Here is a 24,299-nt window from a genome sequence, read left to right on the forward strand (position 1 = left end):
GCGCAGGCTAGATTATCTCAGCAGAGCAACTGGAGCCTACCTTGGCTAAAGTCAGTGAGGCTGTAAAATCACTTCCCTGAGGCACTCCAGGCACCCAAATTGGAGATGAGTGGGGATTTACATGATTCAAGGGAATGCTTTTTCCAGCCTTGGGGCTCAGTCAGTCATGAAGGAGGAATCTGTGAGCAAAGATTACTGGCTGTGGCTTCAACTTCATTCTTGTCTGGAGGGGCTGAAGAAGTGGAGAAAAAAAGGGCTACCTCTTTGAGGAGGTCAAAATAAATGATGCTCAGGGGTGGGGTGCATCTAGATCATGGTGACCCTAGGGCGCTCCTCTTTGGGATCAGGAGGGATGAGTGAAGAAAAGTCAATGTCAGGGACATTCAATGTGGGTCAGGTACTGTGTGAAGTCGTTGACGTAATGTGGCCTCATTAGATCCTTACAACTCTATGAGTTTGGTGTTTCTGTCCTTACCTTATGGATGAGAAAACTGAGGCTCAGGGAAGTGAAGTGATGAGTCCAAGGTCATACAGCCAGAAAGTTACTCCGCTGATCCCCTACTCTAGGGGGCACTCGCTGAAGTTATGCCTGGAATTCAAACCTCGATGCATTTATTATTTCCAAATAAGCATTATGCAACCTAAGAAGAGAGTTAGCTGGCACATTTGTTTTGCACTTATAGTCCATGCAGGATCTTGCTAGGAAAAGATTAACAGGTAGGTAGTCAGGGAGCTGGAGAGCAGCTGTCCCTGTCTCTCTGCCCTGTGGTTTACGGGAGTGAAGGAGATTGGAGACTTTACCCAGATTGAATCCAAATCCATCCTGATTCACTTAGCAGGTATAGCATTTCAAACAAGTCATTTGTCGCTTCTGAACTTCAGTTTCTCCATCTATTTAGGTGGATTGCTACAAGAATTCAAAATGGTTGTCAATGTAATGGCCTTGCCATAGAGACTCCACAGACGTTGGGTTCACCTCTCTTGTAATGACCTGTTGCTGAATAACTAACCACCCCAAACATGGTGGTGTAACACTGTAACCATCTTTTATTTGGCTTATGAATCTGCAATTTGGTCAGGGCTCAGAAGGGATATCTCATCCTTACTCCATACAGCATTGGCTGGTGGCTCATCTGGGGACGCTCTTCCAAGATGGCTCACTCACATGGCCAGCAAAGCTGCTGTCAGCTCCCCTCCATGTGGGTCTCTCACAGTGTGGCTTAGGTTTCCTCATGGCATGGTGGCTAGGTGTGAAGAGCAGGTGTCCCGAGACACAGTGAATTCATTAAGTCCTGGATCTGAAACTAGCACAGTACCACTTCTGTCATATTCTATTGGCCAGGCAGTCCCAGAGTCCAGATTCAAGGGGCAGGGACATAGACTTCCCTGTTAATGGGAAGAAAATCAACACATTGGGGGATCATGTTTTAAAATGGGCATGCCACAGTCTGCCCTCTGGCCACAAATTGTTTACATTTGTTTCACATACTAACAATATTCAGCACCTCCCCATATCCCCCCAAATTCTCATCCCATTATGGTGTTCGCTTCAGGCTTGAGGTTCAGGATCATGTCATCTAATCAGGTCCAGGTGTCCATGAGGCTCCTTGGATACAGATTTTCAGATACAGCTCCTTCTTGGTCAGAAATCCTATCAACTAAAGAGAAGTCATCTATTTCCATGTACAACGATGAGATAGACAACCTCAAACCATCAGAGCGGCAACATTCAGCAGAGTCCAGGCTGCTGTGTCTGACTGGCTGGAGACATCTTGTAGCAGCTAGTGCTATGGGCAGAGCACAGGTTCGATGACAGATGATCTGGGTTCAAATCTAGACTCTATCACTGGTTGTACGGACAGTAATGAATACATCATTCCATTGCTCGGAAACTCAATTCTCTTTTCTTCATAATGGGAATAACAATCTCTACTTCATAGGGATGATGTGAGATCGAAATGAGGTATTACAGTACTGGAAACTGACACACCCTAGGTCTTCAATAAAGGAAGAGTTGAATTTGAAATCTGAGATCAGCAAATAAGCTGAGAAAACCGATATTCATTTCAAAGAATGGATGCAAGACTCAAAATATAGGAAAGGGATTTGTAAACTGAAGGTTTACGAAAGAATAATGTGTGCGTTTCTTTTCTTAACGCCCACTGGCTGCTCCCCAGTCAAGGCCCCACCATCAGCAGGGTGGGGTCCCATCTGCCCTGGGGCTGGTGACACTTTGGTGTCTGAGGCAGAGCTAGGAAAGAGAACTGCTGGTTGGACATTAGCTAAAAATCATCAGATTTTCCTTTCCTTTGGTGTTTGCTTTTGCCCTGAAGTCACAGATTTCATCTACATGGGACTGCATGAAAATCTGGTAATTTAGCGTTTTGCTGCTAAGGAAGGTTCTACCAATGTGGATTGAGCCCAAAGGTCAGAATAGCAGGAATGGCAACATTGTTTCTCTTTCTGGGAGACAATAATGAAGCAGAATGAGTATGGATTTAGAATCAGGCAACCTGGGGTTCAAACCCTGGCACTGTCTTTTGACTGTGCTTTCTGGGAAATGCCTTCACCCACTGGATCCGCAATTTTCTCATCTGACAAATGAGGAAACAATCATTCCATCTGACAGAAGGTACTGAGGCAATGCATGTAAAGAGCTCACTTCAACGCCTGATGCAGAGGCAGTGCCAAACAGATGTTGCTTTATTATTATTGGGAGAAGATGGCATAATAATGTTCACCTAGTCAACTGGTATGAAGATTGGATAAAACACATGCAGAACACGGAGCGAGGCATGTAGAAAGTGCTCAGGAAATAGTACTCACTGTTGCTGCTGCCATTAATTTTAATTTTAGCAGTAACAGTGTTGATCACTTGACTAAATTCCTAATATTCCTTGAAAATTTCTATAAGCTTGAAGACAAGGTTTAAAGTATGATTACATTCAAATACCACTTGAAAACCTTCTTCTGCAAAAGCCAGGTATATAAGAAACAGATTGGCACAAAGCAAGGAAAAAAATAATATACAGGAAAAGAGAAAGGGAGCCATATTGAGAACAGTGAAATGGCCCAGGTGAAAGAGTACACATGAAATTTCCATTTTGAAAATGACAGCAAATTTTTTAGACAGAGAGACATACTAAGTGCAGCAGAATTATTGAACACTTGAAACTAGGGGTATAAGCCATATATGGTTTCACTTATTTTTCTGTCACTGTCTTCAGCTAAGCTCTGTTCAAATCTACTATCTCACATCTTATTGGTAAACCCATAGCTTTTTGGTTACTTTCAGCAATTAGGATAGGCCAATCCAATATTTTAACTTTCTCATCCCGACCAAATGACTCCTTGGTCCCTACTTAACCTTGCTTGTGTAGGTTACTACAGCAAGTCTTCTGTCTTCAGAAACCAGGAGAGGAGCAGGCACCGGTCTCTGTTTTCATAAGTTCCCAAAACACCAAGGGCACCTTTCTCCAGAAATTTCTTACTATGTTCCCTTCCATATCAGGATGATCCTAGGCTGAGACCTCAAATTCTCAGCAACTCAGTAGCAGACGGGGGAATAAAATATTATTTGTTAAGCGCTTGTTACATAATGCTGCATGATAACTATCCCCAAACTCAGTGGTTAAACCACACTTTTTCCCCCTCATAGATCTGTGGTCAGCTAAGCAGCTCTGCTTCAGCCTGTAGCAGTTAGATTGAGCCTGGATCTGGCTGAGCATCAAGCTGAAGGTGTGCAGCCTTGTTGAGTTGTTCTGTTCCACGTGTGTCTTTTCCTCTGGGACTAGAGGGCCACTCACAGCATTTTCTTTCTTTCTTTCTTTCTTTCTTTCTTTCTTTCTTTCTTTCTTTCTTTCTTTCTTTCTTTCTTTCTCTCTTTCTCTCTCTCTCTCTCTCTCTCTCTCTCTCTCTCTCTCTCTTTCTTTCTTTCTTTCTCTCTTTCTTTTTTTTTTTTTTCTCCTCAGAATTTTTATATTTTTTTCCACTAATCAAGCATTTTCTTCTCATGGCAACAACAAAGGCTTGATAAGTATGTCTCAGCATCATGTCCTCATTCAACTATGTCTAAAAGCAGGAAAGGAAACAAGGGTTCTCCTTGCATACCTTTTTCATTTCATCCAGGTAGGTAGGCTTCCTAAGATGTTACCCAACAGATCTCTGCATCTCATCTGCCTAAGCTGGGCCCCGTGTCCATCTCCAAGTGAATCCTTGGAAAAGAGGAAGAAATGACCATAATGGACTTAGAAAGAATGCCTGCTGAGTGAATGGATTTTTATAGAAATGAGTAATCCTCCTTTAGGCTAAAACATCACTTTTAGGAACAAGCAAAAAACATACCCAGGTTTAGGGAAATGACAAAAACAAAACAACAACAACAACAAAAGAAATGAGTAGGGGAAGAGGAGAAAGAAGGATTCAATTTCATATTTTGTTGCTGACTCAGCAACTCAAAATACAATTGTATGTTTTCAGTAATAGAACATGTTCAGAGTTTGAAGTATTCTAGAGCTTCCCTGGCATGGGGGTTCCTATTTAATACTCAATATAACAAAGGCAGTTGCAGTGAGGAGCTTAAACTCATTATAGTAATATGCTATAATTAGCTGTTAATAATAATTAGCTATTACTAATACTTAAGCAGGACAAACTAAGTGCCCGGCACATTTCTAACGGCTTTACATATATAAACTCATTACTATGTGCTGCTCACAAAGATTGATGTGGCCAACTGGCCTCAATGAAGCATATGTCCTGATATCGACACTCTTGTGTGGTCCCTTCCCACGCTGATCCTGGGCTTGGCCGTGAAACTTGCTTTGTCAATGGGACATTAAGAAGTGTGGTATAAGCAGAAGCTGCCTGGCTATGAAGTAGCCTTGGTTAAATTACTGCATGATGAGAGGCCATGCAGACACAAACACTGAAGAATGCGCTCTCACCCCAGTTGAGCTCTCAGCTGAATGTAGCCCATGACTGACCTTCCATGGAATCTTGAGAAATAATTAATCAATGTTGTTTCCTGCCATTGAGCTTTGGGGTGGTTTGTTATACAGCAATAGAAATGGAAACAATTGGTACAATAAATATGTGCAAATTCCTCGGACACTTTATGTGAAGGACTTTGTTTTCCTTTATTGCTATTTGTGATCAGCCAGAAAAGCTAGGGGATGGTTATGAGCTTCACAGGGTTCATTCGTTCATTCAACAAATATTTACAGGGTGCTTGCTCTGTCTCAGGCAGTGTTCTGGGTCCTGGGGATATTGCAGTGAGTACAGCTCTGCCATCATGATGCTTACAGTTGCTGATATGGATTCATCCTCTCTGACGCCCTATGAAAGGATTAGCAGAGTTCCCCCAAATGTATCATTTGTTTTCTTCATAACCTCCTATACATCAGTCCCCCACCTAAATAGAATTTTCATGTGATTGTAATTCCACAGACAGGGAGCATAGGCAGATTTTAGTCTGAAATCCTCTTTCCCTCTTATCTCCTTCTTTTGGTCTCAGTTTCCTCATCTCTGGACTGGGTATCAGAATTCTTATCTATTATTAAAAATAAATTAAAAAAATAAAAGGTTAAAAAAAAAAAAGAATTCTCATCTCCAGCTGTCGCAAAGATTGCCAGCAGAGCACACGGGCTCACAAATGTTACTGCTCTTCCTTCTGCCCCATCGGTGGAAAACCTACATCCAACTTCAGGGCAGTGTCAATCAGAGGGCAGTTTGTGGGGCATCAGGTCGGTCCCTCTTCTGTTCTCTAGGATGCGGATGCCGACGAGAATTTTGCACTTAGCTCTCCCGTGTGCTCTCTACCTGCCCTGCTCCCTGACCCTTTGCACAGGGAAGCTGGGCCTGTGATCCTTGACGCTGGCCCCTCGCCCACAGAGCTTTACGAAGGCTCTCGTGTACATTACCTCAATTACTCTTTCCAGCAGGCCTGCGAGGCAGGTGTTCTCAGCCTCATTTTACAGTTGAGGTACCTGAGGCTCAGAAAGCTGAAGTGACTTTTGCAAGGTTACAAAGAAAATTAGTGCCTGAACTTGCCTTGAAACCCAGGTGCCCTCTGTCCTGCCTTAGGCTCTTTCTAGTTTCTTTGCACTGCCTCCCTGAGGCAGCAGCTCCCCCCGCCCCCCCCCCCCCCACATGCCCCATGCTTTGTCACAGAGATGCTAGAGAAGTGAAACCCACAGCAATCTCAACAAAGGGGAGCCTACATGATTATTTTGTTACAACTGTGTACATAGGAGGCATTAAGATTCACCCAGGAGCTGCTGAAATGCACTCAACTGGAACGAGACTGCCTAGAAGGAGACTGACCAAATTTGTTTACAGTAGGCTAATCCTGCTCTGTCTCTCACTCCACACAGCCTGGCTTTATGAGTAGGGAGACAGTCTCATTACAGACTGACATCTCAAGTGTCTCATGGGAATACAAGTCCTGAATAAAAGTATTAAGAGGGATTTTAACGGTTTGGAAATCTACATATACATATATTTTATGTATGTATTCCCTAGTCCTGTAGCTCTTGGGTAGGTACCGTAGATCGGGATTATAGAAGTGTAAGATTTCAGACTGGAGGAGGCAGTAGAGAATGAGCCATCTGTCAGGTGTAGACACTGAGGTCCAGAGATGCCAAGTGATTGTCTCCAGGTCATGCAATGCAATCCAGCGCAGGTTGGCATATGGATCCAGAGGCCTTACTCTGGGGCTTCTGGGTTCCCACCATTCCCTCGTGTCCCCAGGCATTTCCCTAGGTGCGTCAGGTGCGTGGAGCTCCAGTCTCTGGGAGTCAGTCTCTAAGCCAATTTCTCTGACTCCCGTCTCAGCCTTCTCCAGTCCGTCCCCCATGTGTCCCCCTGGGTGCAAAGTGCAAGTCTGGTCATGGGGCTCTGCTGTTTCAATGTGTTCAGTACCTCTCCACGTCCTCAGGGATGGAATCTAAATCTTAGTCTTGGCCAAAAAAGAAAAAACAAAAACGTGCCCTTTGCTGTGGCCTTTGCTTATCGTACCCACAGACAGCTGATTGAGCCCCAAACTAGCCATTGTCCCTTTGTGGCTTCATGGTTTTTTTCATGCTGCTTCCTCTATCTGGAATGCCCTTTCTTCCTCTCTGTGCCTACAGAAACTTCTACCTGCCCACATGCCTCCTCCAGAGCCCAAATCACAGATAAGCCGCCTTTGGTGGCTTCTCCCAGCTTGCCCCACGCAGCTCTCCACGGCGCTCACCCTGAGGCGTGGCAGTGCGATGGCAGGGGCGTGTTCTCTTCATCTGTGCGTGTTTCATGCCCACCCCGTACCTAACCCCATCCCAGGATGGAACGAATGTAACAACTGATTGGTTACGACACGCAGCTACTTTGTGGTATAACAGTGAACGAAATGGGCGGGGTCAGCCTCCAGCGCTTACGTTTGACTGATCAATCCATTGGGTCACTGCTGGTTTGAGGCTTAAAGGCCACAATATCTGTCAGAAGCCTCTTTGAAGCAGTAAATACCTGTGGCCTGATAACATAAAGATGCCTAAAACACACAGAAAAAGGGCACACACAAAGGTCAACTGTATCATTTTCTCAGTGACCCTCGCTCCATTTATTGACTCCTCAGATGGTGCCCTAAGCACGGGCTGAGAACAAGCCCCCACCTGCATGGTCCCAGAAGGGTGTTTCTGGAAGAGAGGGCCATGATGGAGAAGGCAGGGAGTGAGATTACAAAGAGAAACAGCATCCATCATGATTTTTGCCTGGAAATGCCTTTTGATTCAGGTAAATTCAACAAACATTTATCAATCATTACAATCATTAGGTATGTATTTCATATATATATATATATATATATATATATATATATATATATATATATATATATGAAACTACCATCAAACCCATTATATAGGTATATAGGAGGGGTAATTAAGGCAGAGTGGTGAAATAACTTGTCTGAAATTGCACAGTTGGTTAATGGTGGTGCTGGGATTTCAATCCAGGTTAGACTGAAAAGGTATTATCTTCCTACTCTGCTACATAAAGCACAAATAAGGAGCACCTACTATGTTCCAGTACTGGGGACACAAAGGTGATTTAAAATATGGCCCCTGCCCTCAAGAAGCTCCCAGTGGAGTGGGGAATAGAGAGTGGCCAGAGCTTTCAGTGTGATGCTGGCAGGGAATGGGGAGAGAACGCTGTGGGAGGAGATTCCCACACTGTTTAGAGTTGCCTACACATGGTGATCATACAAAGCCAATTGACTTCTAGTGATTTTAGTCTTGTTTTTAGTATCTTCTGCACATGCTGCAGTCCCTTATGGCCTGCTTGTGGGGCACATGTGGTCGGCTGGGCTGTGAGCTAGTTCCCCGGGCTGACTCTCACACATCTGGTGCACAGATACCCAGGGCCAGCCCAGCGCTGTCTCCCTAGAGTTCACAGAAATCACAAATGGGATAAATCACAAACCATCAAGTTGGTGGTCTTTTAGAGAGGGAGATGTGAGCAGGGTGCTATGGAAACAGAAGAAGGGGTACCCTGCACCATGCTGTGAGTACAGGCATCACAGAAGACGACTGATCAATTGATGAAGCCCAGAGAACTTGCTCAGGTGTAAAACGGACTCTGGTTATTACTGCAGCCAAATTCCACCAGGAATTTCCCAAAGGACCACCCCGATTGGGCCCGAGCTGCTGACAATGCTCAATGCCTTCTTTGAGGAAAGGTCTTTAATTTCTACGCTAATGAGCCAGACACTGACCCCCTCTCATCCCACCACTTCAATGCAAATACAGAGCTTGAACATGAAGTGGGGAGCAGCAGGCAAGCATTCGCCGTCCTTGTAAAGCCTCTGATTGAGACCAATTACTTAAACCAGCCCCACTTCATTTCCAGCCGAAAACCTACCACGAATGTCTGTTGGCCACAGCCCAGGACTGATGAAAGTAATCAGGGGGAAAAACAGATGTCACAGACATGCAATTGTAGAAAGGATTGAGAGAACAGGGTGGGGAAGGCAAGGCAGTGGGCGGGGGATGCTCATCCATTGTCGGCAGACAGGGTGTGGGTGTTGTGTTGAATATTTTACCGATTTTTGGGATGAGAGAGCAACCCTAACACACACACACACACACACACACACACACACGCCCTGGTAAAACACTTCAACAAACGCACAAAACTCTTTGCTTTGCCATCCGTGTGAACTGCCAACCAGTAAGCTGCTTGAGGAAGCCCCATTTGCTTCTGGCCATCGTGACACTGGCCATGTCCAAGCTGAAATTGCTACATTGAGTTGCTCCCAAACTTTTCAACCCCTTGAAGTGCTGGAATGGTACTGGAACCTGAGCAGCGAAGGGGAAGTGGGCCCTTCTACCCATTTATCATTGGAGCCCTCCAGCTGACGTCATTTTCTCAGCTTCTGTAGGAGCAGCCTTGCTCCAGAAGGCCTCAGAATCAGCTCAGGAGGGCCCCTGGAAGTGGACTCCCACATTCCATCCTCCTCCATTACTCTCTTTCCCAGGCCCCGCCTTTCTTCCGGTTTCCCCTTCCCATGCTTAGGACAGACGATGAACAGATAATGGAAAAGAGGAGCAGAGAGAAGGGTAAGCCCTGTTGAAATAAACAAGCAACAACTTTAAAATTCCCAGTTGAGGATAGATTTCCTTATTTCGTCTTCAGCTCTCCGATCCTATCCTGATAGGTATTCTTTTATCCATTTTACAGATAAAAAAACTGAAGCTAGGAGACAATAACTAGCTAGTGGCGCTTTTGGACCTACAGCTGTGTTCTTTCCATTCTAGCAAATTGTCTCCATTTGCATTAGATTTGCAGAATTGTGATCTCCTGTCTGCACTGGGCAAGCTGCAGGCCCAGCACGGGGAATGTGGTATAGAGTTTCCAAAACTTTTCAGGGAGCACAGACCTGGATGTCACCCTGCGGTGGCAGTCTGGGATAACACAGGATGTCCCGCTTTGAGGCCATAACTCACAGGCTGACTTAGATAGTGGAAAGTGTTTTCATGAGACAAGCAATGTGTTTTCAAAATGAATTGCCATCTCGCTGTCTATTCTGCATGGTGGTTTATAACTATCTATCTTTGATAACAGAATGCTACAATTAAGGTGAAATCCACAAACACAAACTTAAAAATGCTTTGGCATTTCCCATTCATCTTAGAACATTCTGGCTCAAGGTAGGTGCCCACCCCCATCCCAATACACACACCCACACACACACATACACACACCACACTTAGTCATAGAGGCACGAAATGATCCCATTTGACTTAGCTTGCTCTCTTTTGATCCTACCTGTGATTAGCTCTCCGCTCACTTTATTTTGCTTTCTTTGTCCCCTGGAAATGGCATTTATTCTCTGAGCTAAAGCATACTGAATGGGAAGAGACCTGGACTTGGAGATAGAAGACTCCGGTCTGCGTCTTGATATACTGCTTCGCAGTTGTGTGCCCAGACTGAAAAAGATCTCAGGTTTTGAAGTTGGACAGATTATAAATCCACGACCCTGAGATTCACCAGCTATGTGATTGCAGGCAAATTACTTAACCGCTCTGAAACTCAATATCCTCATCTTCAAAACAGCACGATTATTACTGGCCTTGCAAGGTCCCTGTGAAGATTAGATTAGACTTTTTTTTTTTTTAAATCATGTCATGTGGCAGGCCCAGGGCCTGCTACTCTGTATATCGTGCTGCCATTTTCCACATTAGTCACTGTCTCTCAGAATTCTCCTCATGATAAAAATAGTTATCTCACAAGATTATTTTGAGGATTACATGAGAAAATATACCTGAAGGTATTATGAGATAGTAAACTATTTTTAATTGATTCATTTCCTAATTCACGCAATCAACAAATATTTCTTACTAAAGATTTAGTAGTAAGTGATATAGGTGTTTATAAAGAAGAATCAGACACAGATTATACCCTAAAGAAACTTTCATGCTCAAGACATACCCCATTTCCCTGCAAAAACATATGAGGCAAAAATGAAAATCGCTGGTAATGTCTTTATAAGGTTCAAAGATAACAAGGAGATTTCGTGCAGATGGTGCCATACACCAAGGATACAGGATGGACCTGCTATTTGAGAAGACATTGGGCAGAAGGGTAGAAGATAATGGATACAGGAAGTTCAGGTAGAGGGTCCAGCATGAGTAAAGTCGCAGCAGTGAGAAAGGTAAGGGAAACCTGGACTACAATGTGGGGGAAAATTAGAGGGTTGTAGAGGATAAGGTTGCATGGATAGGTTGGGCCCATTTATGGAAGAACTTGGACTTCTAATCTTACGGTCATGGGAGAGCCACTGAAGTTTTCTTTGCACGAGAGCGATGTTGGAGGCAGTTTCCTTGAAGATGAATTCAGCAACAATGTACAGGGAGGTTTGGAGTGAGGAGAAACAGTGGCCCAGTAGGAGTCTGCTATGATAGTTTCAGAGAGAGCCGATGCTCTGAAATGGACCAGAGACAGTGAGAATGAAGGAAAGAAGCTTAGAGGAAAAATAGTGCAGAAGATATGTGATAGACGGAAGTGACCATGTTGAGCGGTGGAGGTTGATACCGGCTGGCAGAGGTTAAGGACGAGTCCTGAATGCTGCTGGGGTCTGGGGTGAGGAGAAAGCCATCAGGGATGATATTGCCTATGTGTAAAAATTAGGAAAGTAATTCACCCCAATTACAAGGGTCAATGGAAAGGGAGACCGGACTTTTTGTGGGGCATTGTTTCCCAACCTGGGCACTATTGACATTTTGGGTCAGATAATTCCTTGTTGTGGGAGGCTGTCCTGTGCATAGTAGGATGTTTAGCAGCAGCCCTGGCCTCTACCCACTAGATGCCAGTAGCACAACTTCCAAAGTTGTGACAACCATAAATCTCTCTGGTCATTGCCAAATGTCCCCGGAGGGGCAAAATCACACCTAGTTGAGACCACTGTTTTAGGGAGAGATCTGCTCCCCACAAGAACAGCTGTAGAACTGGTGGAGGAAAACCTGAGCTATACTCCCCAGGAGAGTCTTTGGACCTGTGTCAGGAACTTGAACTCTGGATGGGATAGGAAGGGAGGGAGGGAGAAGGCTAGGGAGTTGGTGGAAAAAAAGAGGGTTTCAGATGTGCCATGCTGAGCTGCCTCAAGGGTGTCCAGGTGTAACACCTCTGGTAACACCGACATCTTCAGTAAAAACATTATGAAATGCCCATCACGACTGAAAGAGTAAAAGAGTGAATATGGGCCTGGTATCATCAGTCCAGATGTGTAGCTGTTACTGTCATCCTAGGAATGCTTCTGGAGATATCCATTTAAGGCATTTGGTCCCCTCAAGCCACAAATATGCTAGCTCTTAATGATATCCAACGTCTGGATGAAAAGTGGAAAGTCCTTTCAATTACCCACATTTCTCAGGTCAGATGTTTGGTAGTATATTGTAGAACCTCCATATAACAGTATTTCCTATGTTTTGTTGGCTGTTTATGGCTGAGCTGATATACCAGTATTAGCCTTGTTTCAGTTTTGCAAAACAAATTGATCTGACCTCAGAAGTTCCAAGAGCCCCTCAACAAGGCCATGAATTCTGGAACTGTATCTTGGTTTGGCTTATGCCTCATTCTGAATATATGATCCCTTTGCTAAGCTGGTATTGGTTAAAGAAATAGCTCCCCTTTCTCAATCATATGGATAGTGTTTTGCAAAAGGTCTGAAGGACAGCGGCCTTTGGTGTCTGGGATTTTAGGGTGTTTGGCTAATCAATAACTTAGTAACTAATTAACCACATCCGAATGAGAATTGAGTAAGTTTTATTAGTTTCAAACATTAGCTCTTATGTGCCCCAGCTGTAGACATCTTTGACCCCAACTCCCTGAATAGATTGTTTTATTGCTTCTAGGTAATATAAGGTGGTGGCTTCTTGATGAGATGTTTGCTGTTGCTTTCTTCATCTTGTCTTTGATGACTTGTCAGCCTGGGGGAACCATAGAGGAGAAGGTGAACTGGTGAGTCAGCCATATGTCTCTGCAAAATTTGCACATAGAAATCATCTGGTGGGGAACTAAGATGCCTTCATGTTTGCAACAGGCTGTTGAGGTTGGAATGGGATTTCTTTTCACGCTATTATTAATCCAGTGACACACTAGCAGACAGTGAAAAGAGCGTGCACTTGGAGTCTTAGGGGCCTGTGTGCAGATCACAGCTCCAGTGTTCAGGAGCTGGGTAGTAAACTGGAGGAAGTCAATTTATTTGACTTCGGTTTCCCTGTCTGTAAAATGAGAACAATAATGTCTCGTCTGTAAGAGTTAATGAACATGAAATACAATCCTGGATATAAAATATACTCAGCTTAATAAATAATAGTTCTCTTGAGTAATGTTGGACAGTTAACCTCTTTTTATCTGTTTGTGAATCATGAGTATCTATCTCATAGTGTTGGGGGAAGATAAAATTAGATAAGTTACATAAAACCATCTTGGGAAAGGCAGGAGAGTGCAGAGATGCTCACCATTCCATAGAAACCTTTTGGTGTGAGGTAATGAATGGAAGTGGTATTTTCCTATGGAAATTGCATTTTGCCCATTCCATTCCCTTGGTTTTCTAACCTGGCCTCATGATTTTTTATACTCATCATTAAGTATTTCCTGGTGCTTAAACAGCCCTTTATTTCACCTTTGGGACAGTTTTAATGCAGTCCCTACTCCCAAACATTGAAGATTGTAATTAGAATTATTTTATTCAAATTCGTGTTGGATGATTCAATTTTGAATCATTATTGTTTTTAAATGGTACAGCAAGAGAGATGACATTTTCTTTAAGTAACAGTTCAGAACGGGGGAAGACGTGTTCATAAGTAGTGAATTTGCAACTCGTATTTAAAGCAAATACAATTTAGAAAAAAAATCAGAAAATGTATCTCTAATAATCAGAAGATAAAGGCAAGAGAACTGTGGTAAAGGACATCTCTGCTGAGATGCTCTTAATTATAAAAGCTTATCATTGTAATCCTTTTTGAAAATGAACAAAGAGTCTTGATGTTTGATGAACTTATCAAATAAGACAGACCAGTGAAGAGGCAAATTTGAAGTCAAGGCAAAAGAGAGCTAATTAAATACTTTTCTAAAGTGCTGAAGGAGGAAATCATGAGGTCTTCGAGTCTAATGCCGGCATGTCTGACCCTGGCTTTGAAAATGGGAAACTACACGGTGAAGTAACTTGACTGGGTTCACATTCTAGCACTGGCATTTACTATTTGTGTGATCTCAGGCAAGTTATTTACGTTTTCTTAGCTATAAAATGGGAGGAAAATAAGAGAAAGAATTAAATGCATGAAAAGTACTTAGAATAATGCCTCGTCCTTAGTAAGCATTCAGTGAAAGCTGTTGGCAATGGTATTGCATGATTGTTATTGTCATTTTGGGGGTATCTCCATTCTCTCTGATGGTTGACAAAAATTAGAACAAATTTTTAATGTGCCAATTGTCATGGATCTTCTAGATTGGTCAGTGATTTCAAACTTTAAAAAAATTTTAACAATGGCACTCCTCTTTTCCCCCCCAAATAAAATCTTATATCATCACCATTGTGTTAAAATGTTTTTCTCAGACAACTCCGTTTTTCTATTAAGACTTTATAATAAGCAGACGGTAAACATGAGCTTATAAAAAATAAAAGCTTACCATTAAAATGCAGAAGTTATATATTTTCAATGTTAGGGTTCCTGTAAGATTTTATTAAATGTTTCAGGTATGCTGAGTCCTAGGTGGTGAACTAAACAGATAATGACCCTGCCCTCATGGCATTTATGGTGCATTGATAGGGTCAGTCAATAAGCATGTAAACAAAATATTTTAGCAAAAATTGTAATAAATATTAGGAAGGAAACAAAGAGGGCTCTTTGATAGAGGATATCAGAGCAATCTGAAATAGGCTGGCTGGCGGGGGGGGGGGCATTTCTCTGTGGGGGTGGGGTTTAAGCTGAGATATTAAGGAGGGTAAGGAGAAACCACAGGATGAGCAGAGGAGAGACCAGCATGTTTTTGAGTCCTCCGTGGGAAATGGCTCTTCCCACTGGCGGACCTGAAGGATGGGAGAAGCGTAAAAGCAAGGGATTGTGCCAGGAGAGAATGTCAGAAAGGTGGCCAGGGCCCGGATCACAGATGACCAAAGACACCATGATGAAGAATTTGGATTTTAGTCTATGTGTCATAAAAACACAAAGAAACCCAAAGGAAACATGGGAGGGTGGTCAAACACTAGGTTGGAGGCTTTAATATAAATGGCATGCGAAGCCCAACAAATGGAACTCGAGAATGGATATTAGCTGATTTCTAATTTTAAAAAGTCATCCTGGTGGCTGTGCCAAGAAGGGAGTGGAGGAAGGTAAAGTGGGAAATCTTGGCCCATTGGAGGTCACAGCAATGATCTGGGTGAGAGATAACAGTGCCTTCAATTAGGATAGGGGTAGTAGAGATAGGCAGAAGAGAAGATATTTGAGATACATTTTGAAGGTAAAATTGACAGAAGTTTCTCAAAGACTGGATGTTAGGGGGAGGGGGGAGGCGAGGGAAAGGAAGGAATTAAAGACTGCTATGGATCTGGCGTCAGCAATTGCATGTTTTGCTAGTTCCACTTACTGATGTGGGTAAAACTGAGAGAGGAGCTGGTACGAAGGAGAAAATCAAGAGTTTGGGTTTGGAGCCATTAAGTTTGCCATGCCTGAGAAGCCAGCACCTAATGGAGATATAAAATGGGCAGCTGGATAAACAAAACAGGATTTCAGAGGAATGGTTTAGGTTGAAGATCTACATTTAGGAGGCATTAATACAGATGATACGTGGAGCCCAGGAAATGGATCTCACTTTCTTTAAAGTGAGAAAAAGCAGCAAAAGAAGAAAGGCACAGCTGTACCCTGAGGAATTCCAGTGTTCAGAGAAGTCAAAGAGAACTGGCCATTGAGGTAGGAAGGGAGCAAGGAAGTGTGGTGATGAAGAAGGCCAAGAGAGGAAAGATTTCAAGAAGGAAGTAATGGTTGAAGGAGGGCACCGAAGACCAAGGCAGAATACATTCCACTGGATTTAGCAACATGGAGGTCCCTGGAGACTCAGCACTTTCAAAGACTTCAGTTTCATGATGTCATTTCCATGGAACTGAATGGGGTTGGCTCAAGATTATATAATTAGTGACAATCAGCTTTGAATATAAGCTCAGCCAATTTATTAGGTGGCCCCCTGGCAATAATTGGGATTGGGGCTTCTGACCTTCTGGTTTAAGATTGGTAGCTAATTAATTATTTTGTGATTGAAATCGCTGTGGGGGCCACATACTGGGGTCAAGCATTTGACTTCGAAGTTGTATGTTCAACTCAAGGTTTTATGCCCTTTGGGCAATATGCCACCCTATTTAAATAGGCAGATGGGAAGCATCACACTAGTCCACAGATCTATAAAGAGTAGGCATTCAATACATTTTTGACAACAATGGAGAGATTTGATGAGCATGTATGGGGTTGAGAAAGTTAGAGATAAGAAACTAACATGTATGTTAGGCTTGTGCTGGGGGCTTTCCATACATGATCTCACTCCATAGTCAACACAAGTTCTTATCCCTGTTTTTTAGCTATAAGAAACTTGAAATTTAGTAAGTAGCAAAAACTGGATTTAAATACATGTTTGGTGGACTCTAAACCCTTTTCTGCTACATCAGTATTTCTTTACTGGATTACATAGTCTTACAGATAGTACATGAAAAAAGAAACAACCTGTGTTAAAAAAACTGGGTGAATGCTGGGTTAAGTTAAATAAGATGCAGAACTTCTCAGAGCCTTTAATATGTTGTTGGGCATTTAAAATATCCAAAAGTAGTATGTTGTATGCAACTTATCTAAATGTATTTGACTATGTGACTTTTATTTTCTTCCTCCGTCTCAGGTGCATATCTCAGGAAGTGGTGCTCCACAGAGCACACTTTGAGAAACCCTACAATAGAACTATATTAACGTGCGTGATTCTACAAAGGAAAAAAACCGAAAGCCAGATAGTTAAATAAAATTGAATAGTAGCCCAGAAAGGCACATGCCAACTGAAGACTAGAATCAAAGACTCCCGAACCCCAGTTCTCTTTATTAAATGTCTTATTGCTTGAGTAGGTTTTCAGTAGCTGGGAGATGCTTTAAAACTGTTTGCCAAGATTTCCTAGGCCACAAATTTATTCATGGTTCCTTAAGTAATTGAAAAAAAAACACAAAAACACATACAATTATTTTGGAAAAGCTATTTGGCCATATGTGTCCTAAGCTTTAAAAATCTCATTTGTGTCCTTTAAGTCAGCCATCTCACTCTACAGAATAAATCTTCAGTAAATAACTCAGAATACAGAAAAGCTGGGTGCTCAATAATCTAATGGTTTGATGTTAGGGAAGTGGCACAATGTATAGCCATCATCAATAGTTTACATTTCTGCTACAATATCGAGTGGAAAATCAGGATATAAAATGCAATAGCCAGTATGACCTCGTATGTTATTAAAATAAAAAGTGAAAGGAAATAAAACAAAATATTAATGGTGGCAGGACTTGGAGCAATCTTTTTCTTTTATAATCTTTTCTATGTTCTCTTTAATGAGAATGTATTACTTTTATAATCCACAAAAAATAAACTACATTAAAAAATTCATTGGGATGAGAAGAGAAAATGCTGGTCATACTGATACTGGTAGAAGGTTGGAGCCTTGTAATGAGTTAATGAATGGTCCTCGTGTACCTTCTGTACTCTTGCTTCAGTGATAGCATTACTATGTATGCTTCTGTCTAGACATCATGTCACAAAGCTTTTAAAACTGCAACAATACAGCACTGCTCTGTGTAAGCTTTTGCTTCCATCCATTAATACTGTTTCCTTCCATTTTGACATAATAATGCAGTCTCTGTGGGTTTCCAATGACATTATCTTGACAATTCCACAGTGAGACGCAGAACTAATGCTGGAGTCATTTTTTGCTCCAAAACCTTTGTCTTGTATCTTCTCTCCCACTTTTTGATAATTAGAACCCTTGTCTTTCTTCATGTTCCTATGCTTCAATCTTTTATTATTAGGACAAGCTATTGGCAAAATGACATATGGACCAATCCTTAAGCCACTTTAATATCTAGATACCAGGATTATTTAGATTCTAATTGAAAATTAGGTTCAAATAAATCTCGAAACAATGTCACACTATTTCCATAAATTGGTATCATTCTGTCTCCTTCCTTTCTTCCTCTTTCTTGCTTCCCTCCCTGCCTCCCTCCCTCCCTCCTGTGCTCCCTTCTTCCCTCCCTTCCTTATATTTTTCCTTTCCTAAACATTCACTGAGCAGCGTCCTTGGGTCTGGCACGATGACTTCAGTAGCAAATGTACAGATAGTACCTGCTTTCATAGAAAACATTACAATTTGCTGGAGAAAACAGAAATTATGCATATAGTACAAGTGTGATAATTAAGTGTTGAGAAGAAGGTGTGCAGAGCTTAACCAAATCATATAATATGAAGGAAGGTATGGAAGCCGTCTCGGTATTGAATAATGTTTCCCTGGAACTGAAATATACAATGAAATTGAAAGATATTTATGAGTTAACTAGGTAAAGAGGGAGATAGTTGGATTAATTCAGGATTGGGTTTTATAGGTAGGTGTCATCAAGGGAATAGTGGGGTCCAAAAATTTAGGATATAGTTTAGATTTTTAAATTATGGATCATGGAATCAAAACTACTTATAAAGAGAAATGAAAAATAGGAGGGAGTCTTATTGATAGAGAGAAAGCTTAGGTGTCAAGAGAATGAAGGGCCCAGTAAGACCCAAACAGAAGGGAATCCTTGAGCATATAAGAAAGATGAGAAGAGGTTGTGGAGCCCCAAATAACTCTTCACAGGTGACTCATGAATTAGTGATTTGGAGGAGGAGCTGATTCAGAAAGTGTGAAGTTCTGGGATGTGACCATGGAAGGCAGTAGAATGAAGAAACAGGTCATCAGAAATGAGGAAAAGGAGCAACTGAGAGCACAGAGTGTTGGATGGCTCATTTATAGAGATGATGAGGTCTTCCAAAGCAATGAAAGGAACTGGGATAGAGGGGAATATTGTGAGCGGAGCACAGAAGTTTTATTTAAAGGGATAGTAAGGGTAGTGTTTTTATTAGCATCATTTTATGGATCAGAGTTTCTCAAAGTATGATCTATAGATTCCAGGGAGTCCCTAAGATCTTTTTTTTTTGGGGGGGGGGGTGTGTCCTGTGAGTTCAAAACAATATCACAGTGATACTAAAACATTTGCTCTATTTACTGTTTATATTTGCACTGATGGTGCAAAAGGAATGGCAGGTAAAACTACTGTGGCCTTGGTATAAATTAGGGTAGTGGCACTAAACTCGCAGGAAAGAAATTAAGTTTACTTAAGAAAGTCCTTTCTGAAACAGTAAGAATTATTAATTTTATTAAACCTCAATCTTTGAATACACGTTATTTGAATCTTCTGTGTCAAAATGGGAAGAATGCATAAAGAACGTCTGCTGCACTGACGTATGATGACTATCTTGAGAAAAAGCAATCATTTGAGTTGTAAGTCAAAGCAGCCACTTTTTTCTGGGAACATCATTTTTATTCAACAGGGTAACTGCCACACTACAGTTATTCAGGCTTAGATATTTCCCAGACATTGTCTCAAAATTGAACAGAAAGCCTATCACTTCACAAGGAAACGAAATAACGTTATTTGTTACCAATGATACAATTAGAATTTTAAAGCAAAAATTAAAATTTTGGAAAACATCCAATACCATGACCTTGATGAGCTAATTGGGGATTTTAATAAATTTGTCTTTTTATATTATATAAAAATGTGTCAATATTATTAAGACATATATACTCAGTGAAACATTATTTTCCAAATTTCTAACGACTGATGTTACAAAAATCATGTATGGGTATCAGAGCTATTCAAAGTGTACCAATAGATTTAATGTCACAAGGAACAAAAATTTCACTGATATGCTTTCAGGTTCCACATTGGAACTAATATTTAAGAAATGACCATTTGTCAAGTTTTGGTGTAGTATCGAAGAAACATGATCACAGTTAACTGAAAAGACTATTAAAATATTCAACTATACAACTTTTTCAACTACATAAGTGTATCAGGCAGGATTTTCTGCATAGAGGTCAACCAAAGCAACAGATTGAATGAAGAAGCAGAAATGAGAATGTCACTGCTTTCTACTAAACCAGACATTAAAGGTATTTTAAAAAATACAGAACAATGATACTCCTTCCACTAATTATTATTCTTAGAAAGGTATTTTTTCTAAAAATTATGTTATATATGGTAACATGTAATAGATTTGTTACTGTAATTTTAAATAGATATGTATTTTAAATTTTTCTCAGTTTCGATTTCGAATTCTGTGAATATTGATAGACTTAGCCCACTTAAACAAAACCTCTCTGAAGCCCTCAATAATGTGTGAGTGTAAAAAGGTCCTGGGACCCAAGTTTGAGAACCAGTGCTAAAGATGACCATCACTTTCCTGACTATCTCAGGGCTCCTTGTCTAGGCTTTCTGCTTAGATGTCATCGTTCCTTGCGAATAGCAGCGCATGACATAAGTAGCATGAAATTTAAAGCATTTACCCCCCCACACACTAGGGAGAGAATTGTGCCATTCGTCACAGCAGAAGCTCCCTGGCTATCATGGGTTGTGGCAGTTCTGGTGGTAACAGATAACCTTCCTACTTTGCCCAGTGGGCTGACCAGGCTTTGAAACTGCAGCAGTAGCAGCGATGCTGTGGGAAGAGGCTCAGGTTTGGAGCCAGGCCAGCATGATGAGGAACAGGAAATAGGCTTTGTCATCAAACCAACTAGTTCAAATTCTGCCTCTGTCACCCCTGAGCTAAGGCTTCAGGGGTTACTAAGCTTTAAGGAGTTTTAACTTTCTTATATATAAAATTGGGCTGGTAACATTTACCTCCTAGGATCATTATAGATATTAAATGAGATCATCCATGTAATGCCTTACAGTGTAATAATAAAAGCCAAGCTTTCATAAATACTGCATAAGCATTTTAACGTGCTTTCAAAAATGCTAGGTAATGTTATTTTTAACAGAGTTTTACAGATGGGAAATACTGTAGCCCAGAGATGTTAAGTACTTTGCTTAAATTTTCAAAGTTAGCACACGGCTAAAATTCAAACTCAAGCTTCTCACCCCAGACCCTGTGTTCTTAACCACTGGGCTTTCTGTTACTCTGGCTCTTCAAAAAATGTTAGCCCTCCTCAGTCCTTGTTTCTCTAAAACTAGAATAATTTGATCAATGTAATATTCATATAGGTTTAAAAGAGAGATTTTTATATCAGTCCTCTAGCATCATACCTGCGTACAGTAAGAACACAATACATTTTCATTCTTTATTTCCTAAAACCATGATTAACTGAAAGAAACATGTATGTGCATAGCTGTTTTCTTTATTTACATTTTGTATATCATAATTGATGCAGGGAAAGAGTTCTGGACATGGATGGTAGTGGTGGTTGTACAACAATGTGAATGTACTTAATGCCACTGAACTGTGCACTTAAAAATAGCTAAGGCACTACATTTTATATTATCTGTATTTTACCACAATAAAAGAAATTGGAAAAAAAGAAAGGGCACTAGGCCATATATTGTTTGTTTTAAAAACAGCACATGCAATTCTTAAGAACGAAGGCAAAGCCATTCAAGTGTTGGAAGTATCCCTACAGCCGAGCCTTCCAAGTAAGAATAATTGTGCATTCCCTGCTCTATCTCCACTCCCACCTCCAGATAACTTGAAGACTAAGGGAATATCTTATGATATTACCTTGAGTTCTGCTGCTACAGGTACCCAGATGCCCAAATCAATGGGCAAAGTTTACAAATTAGAAAATTCAGCTTCTGTTCAGCCGTGAAAAAAAGAAGGAAATCCTGCCAATTGTGACAACATGGATGAAACTGGAGGACATTATGCAAAGTGAAATAAGCCAGACAGAGAAAACAATACTGCATGATCTCTCTCATATGTGGAATCTAAAAAAGTTGAAGTCATAGAACCAGAGAGTAGGTGGTTCCACGGGGCTGAGAAGTGGGGAACATGGGGAGAGGGTGGAGTACAAATTGTGGGTTATATGATGAATGAGTTCTGGAGATGTAATGCACAGTGAGGTGACAATGGTTAATAATACTGTATCGTGTACTTGAAATTTACTAAAAGAGTTGATTGTAAGTGTTCTCACTCCCTCAAAAAGGGTAACTAGGTGAAGTAATGGATATGTTAATTAGCTTGATTATGGTAAACATTTCACAATGTATATCAAACCATTACATTGTATCCTTTAAATATATATAATTTTTTGTCAGTCACATCTCAATAAACCTGGGAAAAATTCAGCAGCTGTTTTCATATTAAGATACCTTCATGTTAAAAGACCTTTCTGAATTTTTAATAGCAAAAATAAAAATCATCATAATAAAAAATTTTAAATTTGAAACAGGAGTCTGTCTTCTCTTTAGGAGAATAAGTCGGGCTGCTGAGAGTTTCACCCCCACAGCACTTACCTGCCGGCTGAGCAACTGGTCCGAGTGGACAGATTGCTTTCCATGCCAGGACAAAAAGGTAAGACATTTATGACCAGTTTGGGGGAATTTAATATTTGAATCGTATACTCGGCATTCAAATGGAGATAAGCAGCCAGTTGTATCAATCTGGAGGTCTGGGGAGAAACTGGATCTAGAAATAGGTACCCAGAAGCCATGGACGCATGGATGGAGGAACCTTTCTGCCTCCCTTGATTTTGTTGTAGGGCATTATGGGGTGAGACTGCAAAGGAAGTGTGTGTTATGGCCATTTGGGCAGGGGCACACTGATCCCTGATGGCCTCTCTGGGTCCTGGCCCTCTGTCTTCTAATGAAGGTCATCTGGAGGGGTTAATGACTTAGTAACAAAATGCCTAGCTGCCCATGACCTATAGAAAGCTGAGATAATTGAGAGCATGCCATAGAGGGGGTTCCTGAGGATTCTATATTCATGGATTAAAAAGGTGGATACACCTAATGAACAAATGTCTGTCTGTCTGTCTTGCACATCTAAGTGGTTTTGAGTGATCCAAAATGGTGGCTAAGCTCAGTGGTATACCAAAGGAAGGGGGAGGTTGGCAGCATTCCTCAGGACTGTTCTGGCAGGGAGGAATATTACATTTCTGACTTTGTTCAGAATCACTGGCTCATGGTGATAAGAAAAAGCAGACTAACTTCTATTCTGTTTTATTAGTTTAAAACTCTGTCTAGACAACACACTGGACGCACCCAGGGTGGGAGGGATCCAGGCTCCCACCTCCCATAACTACACCACTGCCTGAACCTTGCCTATTGGCACCTTACCGTCAAGTTTAAATGTTTAAGCTCTGATTCTGCGGTTTAGATTCTGGCTTTGCATCCTATTTGCTGTTACTTTGAGCATATTTTTTTTTTTATCCTCTCTGTGTGTTCAATTCCTTATCTATAAATGGGAATAGTAACAGTGCTTACATCATAGAGTTATTGTAAGCGTTAAATGAGTAATGCGCGCAAAGCGTTTTTCATGACATCTGGCAGATGTTAGCTGTTTTTATAATTATTATCTGTGCCCTCCTCTCCGATGCTTTGAATCAAGCCTTGCTCTTCTCTCACCTGAGCTTTTGCAGAGTTGGCTGATGGTCCTTCTAACTCCAGACTCATTTTTCAGTTAGATGTGCAAGTGACCTGTGAATGTTTGAGGAGCTGTTCAAAACCACAGAGTGGTGGAAACACAAGTTGTATCTAGTTTCTTCAACTTCAAAGCCTGAAATTCATTATTCTGCCTCTCCTATCTCTGAGATACACCAAAGAATCCTGGACTGCCCCTGTTCTAAATCTGGCCCTCAAATGATCATTGTGCTTTGACATCCGGTATTAGTTTTCTGAGTCTGCTGTAATAAATTGCCACAAAATGAGTGGCTTAAAACAACAGAATTTATTCTTTCCAGTTCTGGAGGTCAGATGTCTGAAATTAAGGTGTCAGCAGGGCCACTCTCCCTCTGGAGGCTCTAGAGAAGAATCTGTTCTTTGCCTCTTCCAATGCCCAGGGCCACACGGTGGCTGTCGACAAACCTTACCGTGCGGCTGCGTCACTCCAATCTCTGCCTCTGTGCCCACATTGCCTCTTCCCCCTCTGCGTGCCTCCTCTGTGTCTGTGTGACATCTCCCTCTGCCTTCCTCTTATAAGGACACTGTAATGACGTTAATGGCCTA

At 41.5% G+C, this 24,299-nt stretch overlaps 1 protein-coding gene across 1 annotated transcript in view; it reads left to right on the forward strand.

The window, feature by feature from the left end:
• Positions 1–12,812: 12,812 nt before the first annotated feature.
• Positions 12,813–24,299, forward strand: part of C8A (complement C8 alpha chain) — a 56,266-nt gene continuing 44,779 nt past the window's right edge. The window contains exons 1-2 of the mRNA XM_019742534.3: positions 12,813–12,993; positions 22,545–22,647. Coding sequence (XP_019598093.3) covers positions 12,917–12,993; positions 22,545–22,647 — 180 coding nt within the window. The 5' untranslated portion in view covers positions 12,813–12,916. The remainder of the gene's footprint in view (positions 12,994–22,544; positions 22,648–24,299) is intronic.

The sequence above is a fragment of the Rhinolophus sinicus genome, chromosome 14, assembly GCF_057876585.1.
Source record: "Rhinolophus sinicus isolate RSI-liver-muscle chromosome 14, RSI-T2T, whole genome shotgun sequence".
Lineage (NCBI taxonomy): Eukaryota > Metazoa > Chordata > Mammalia > Chiroptera > Rhinolophidae > Rhinolophus > Rhinolophus sinicus.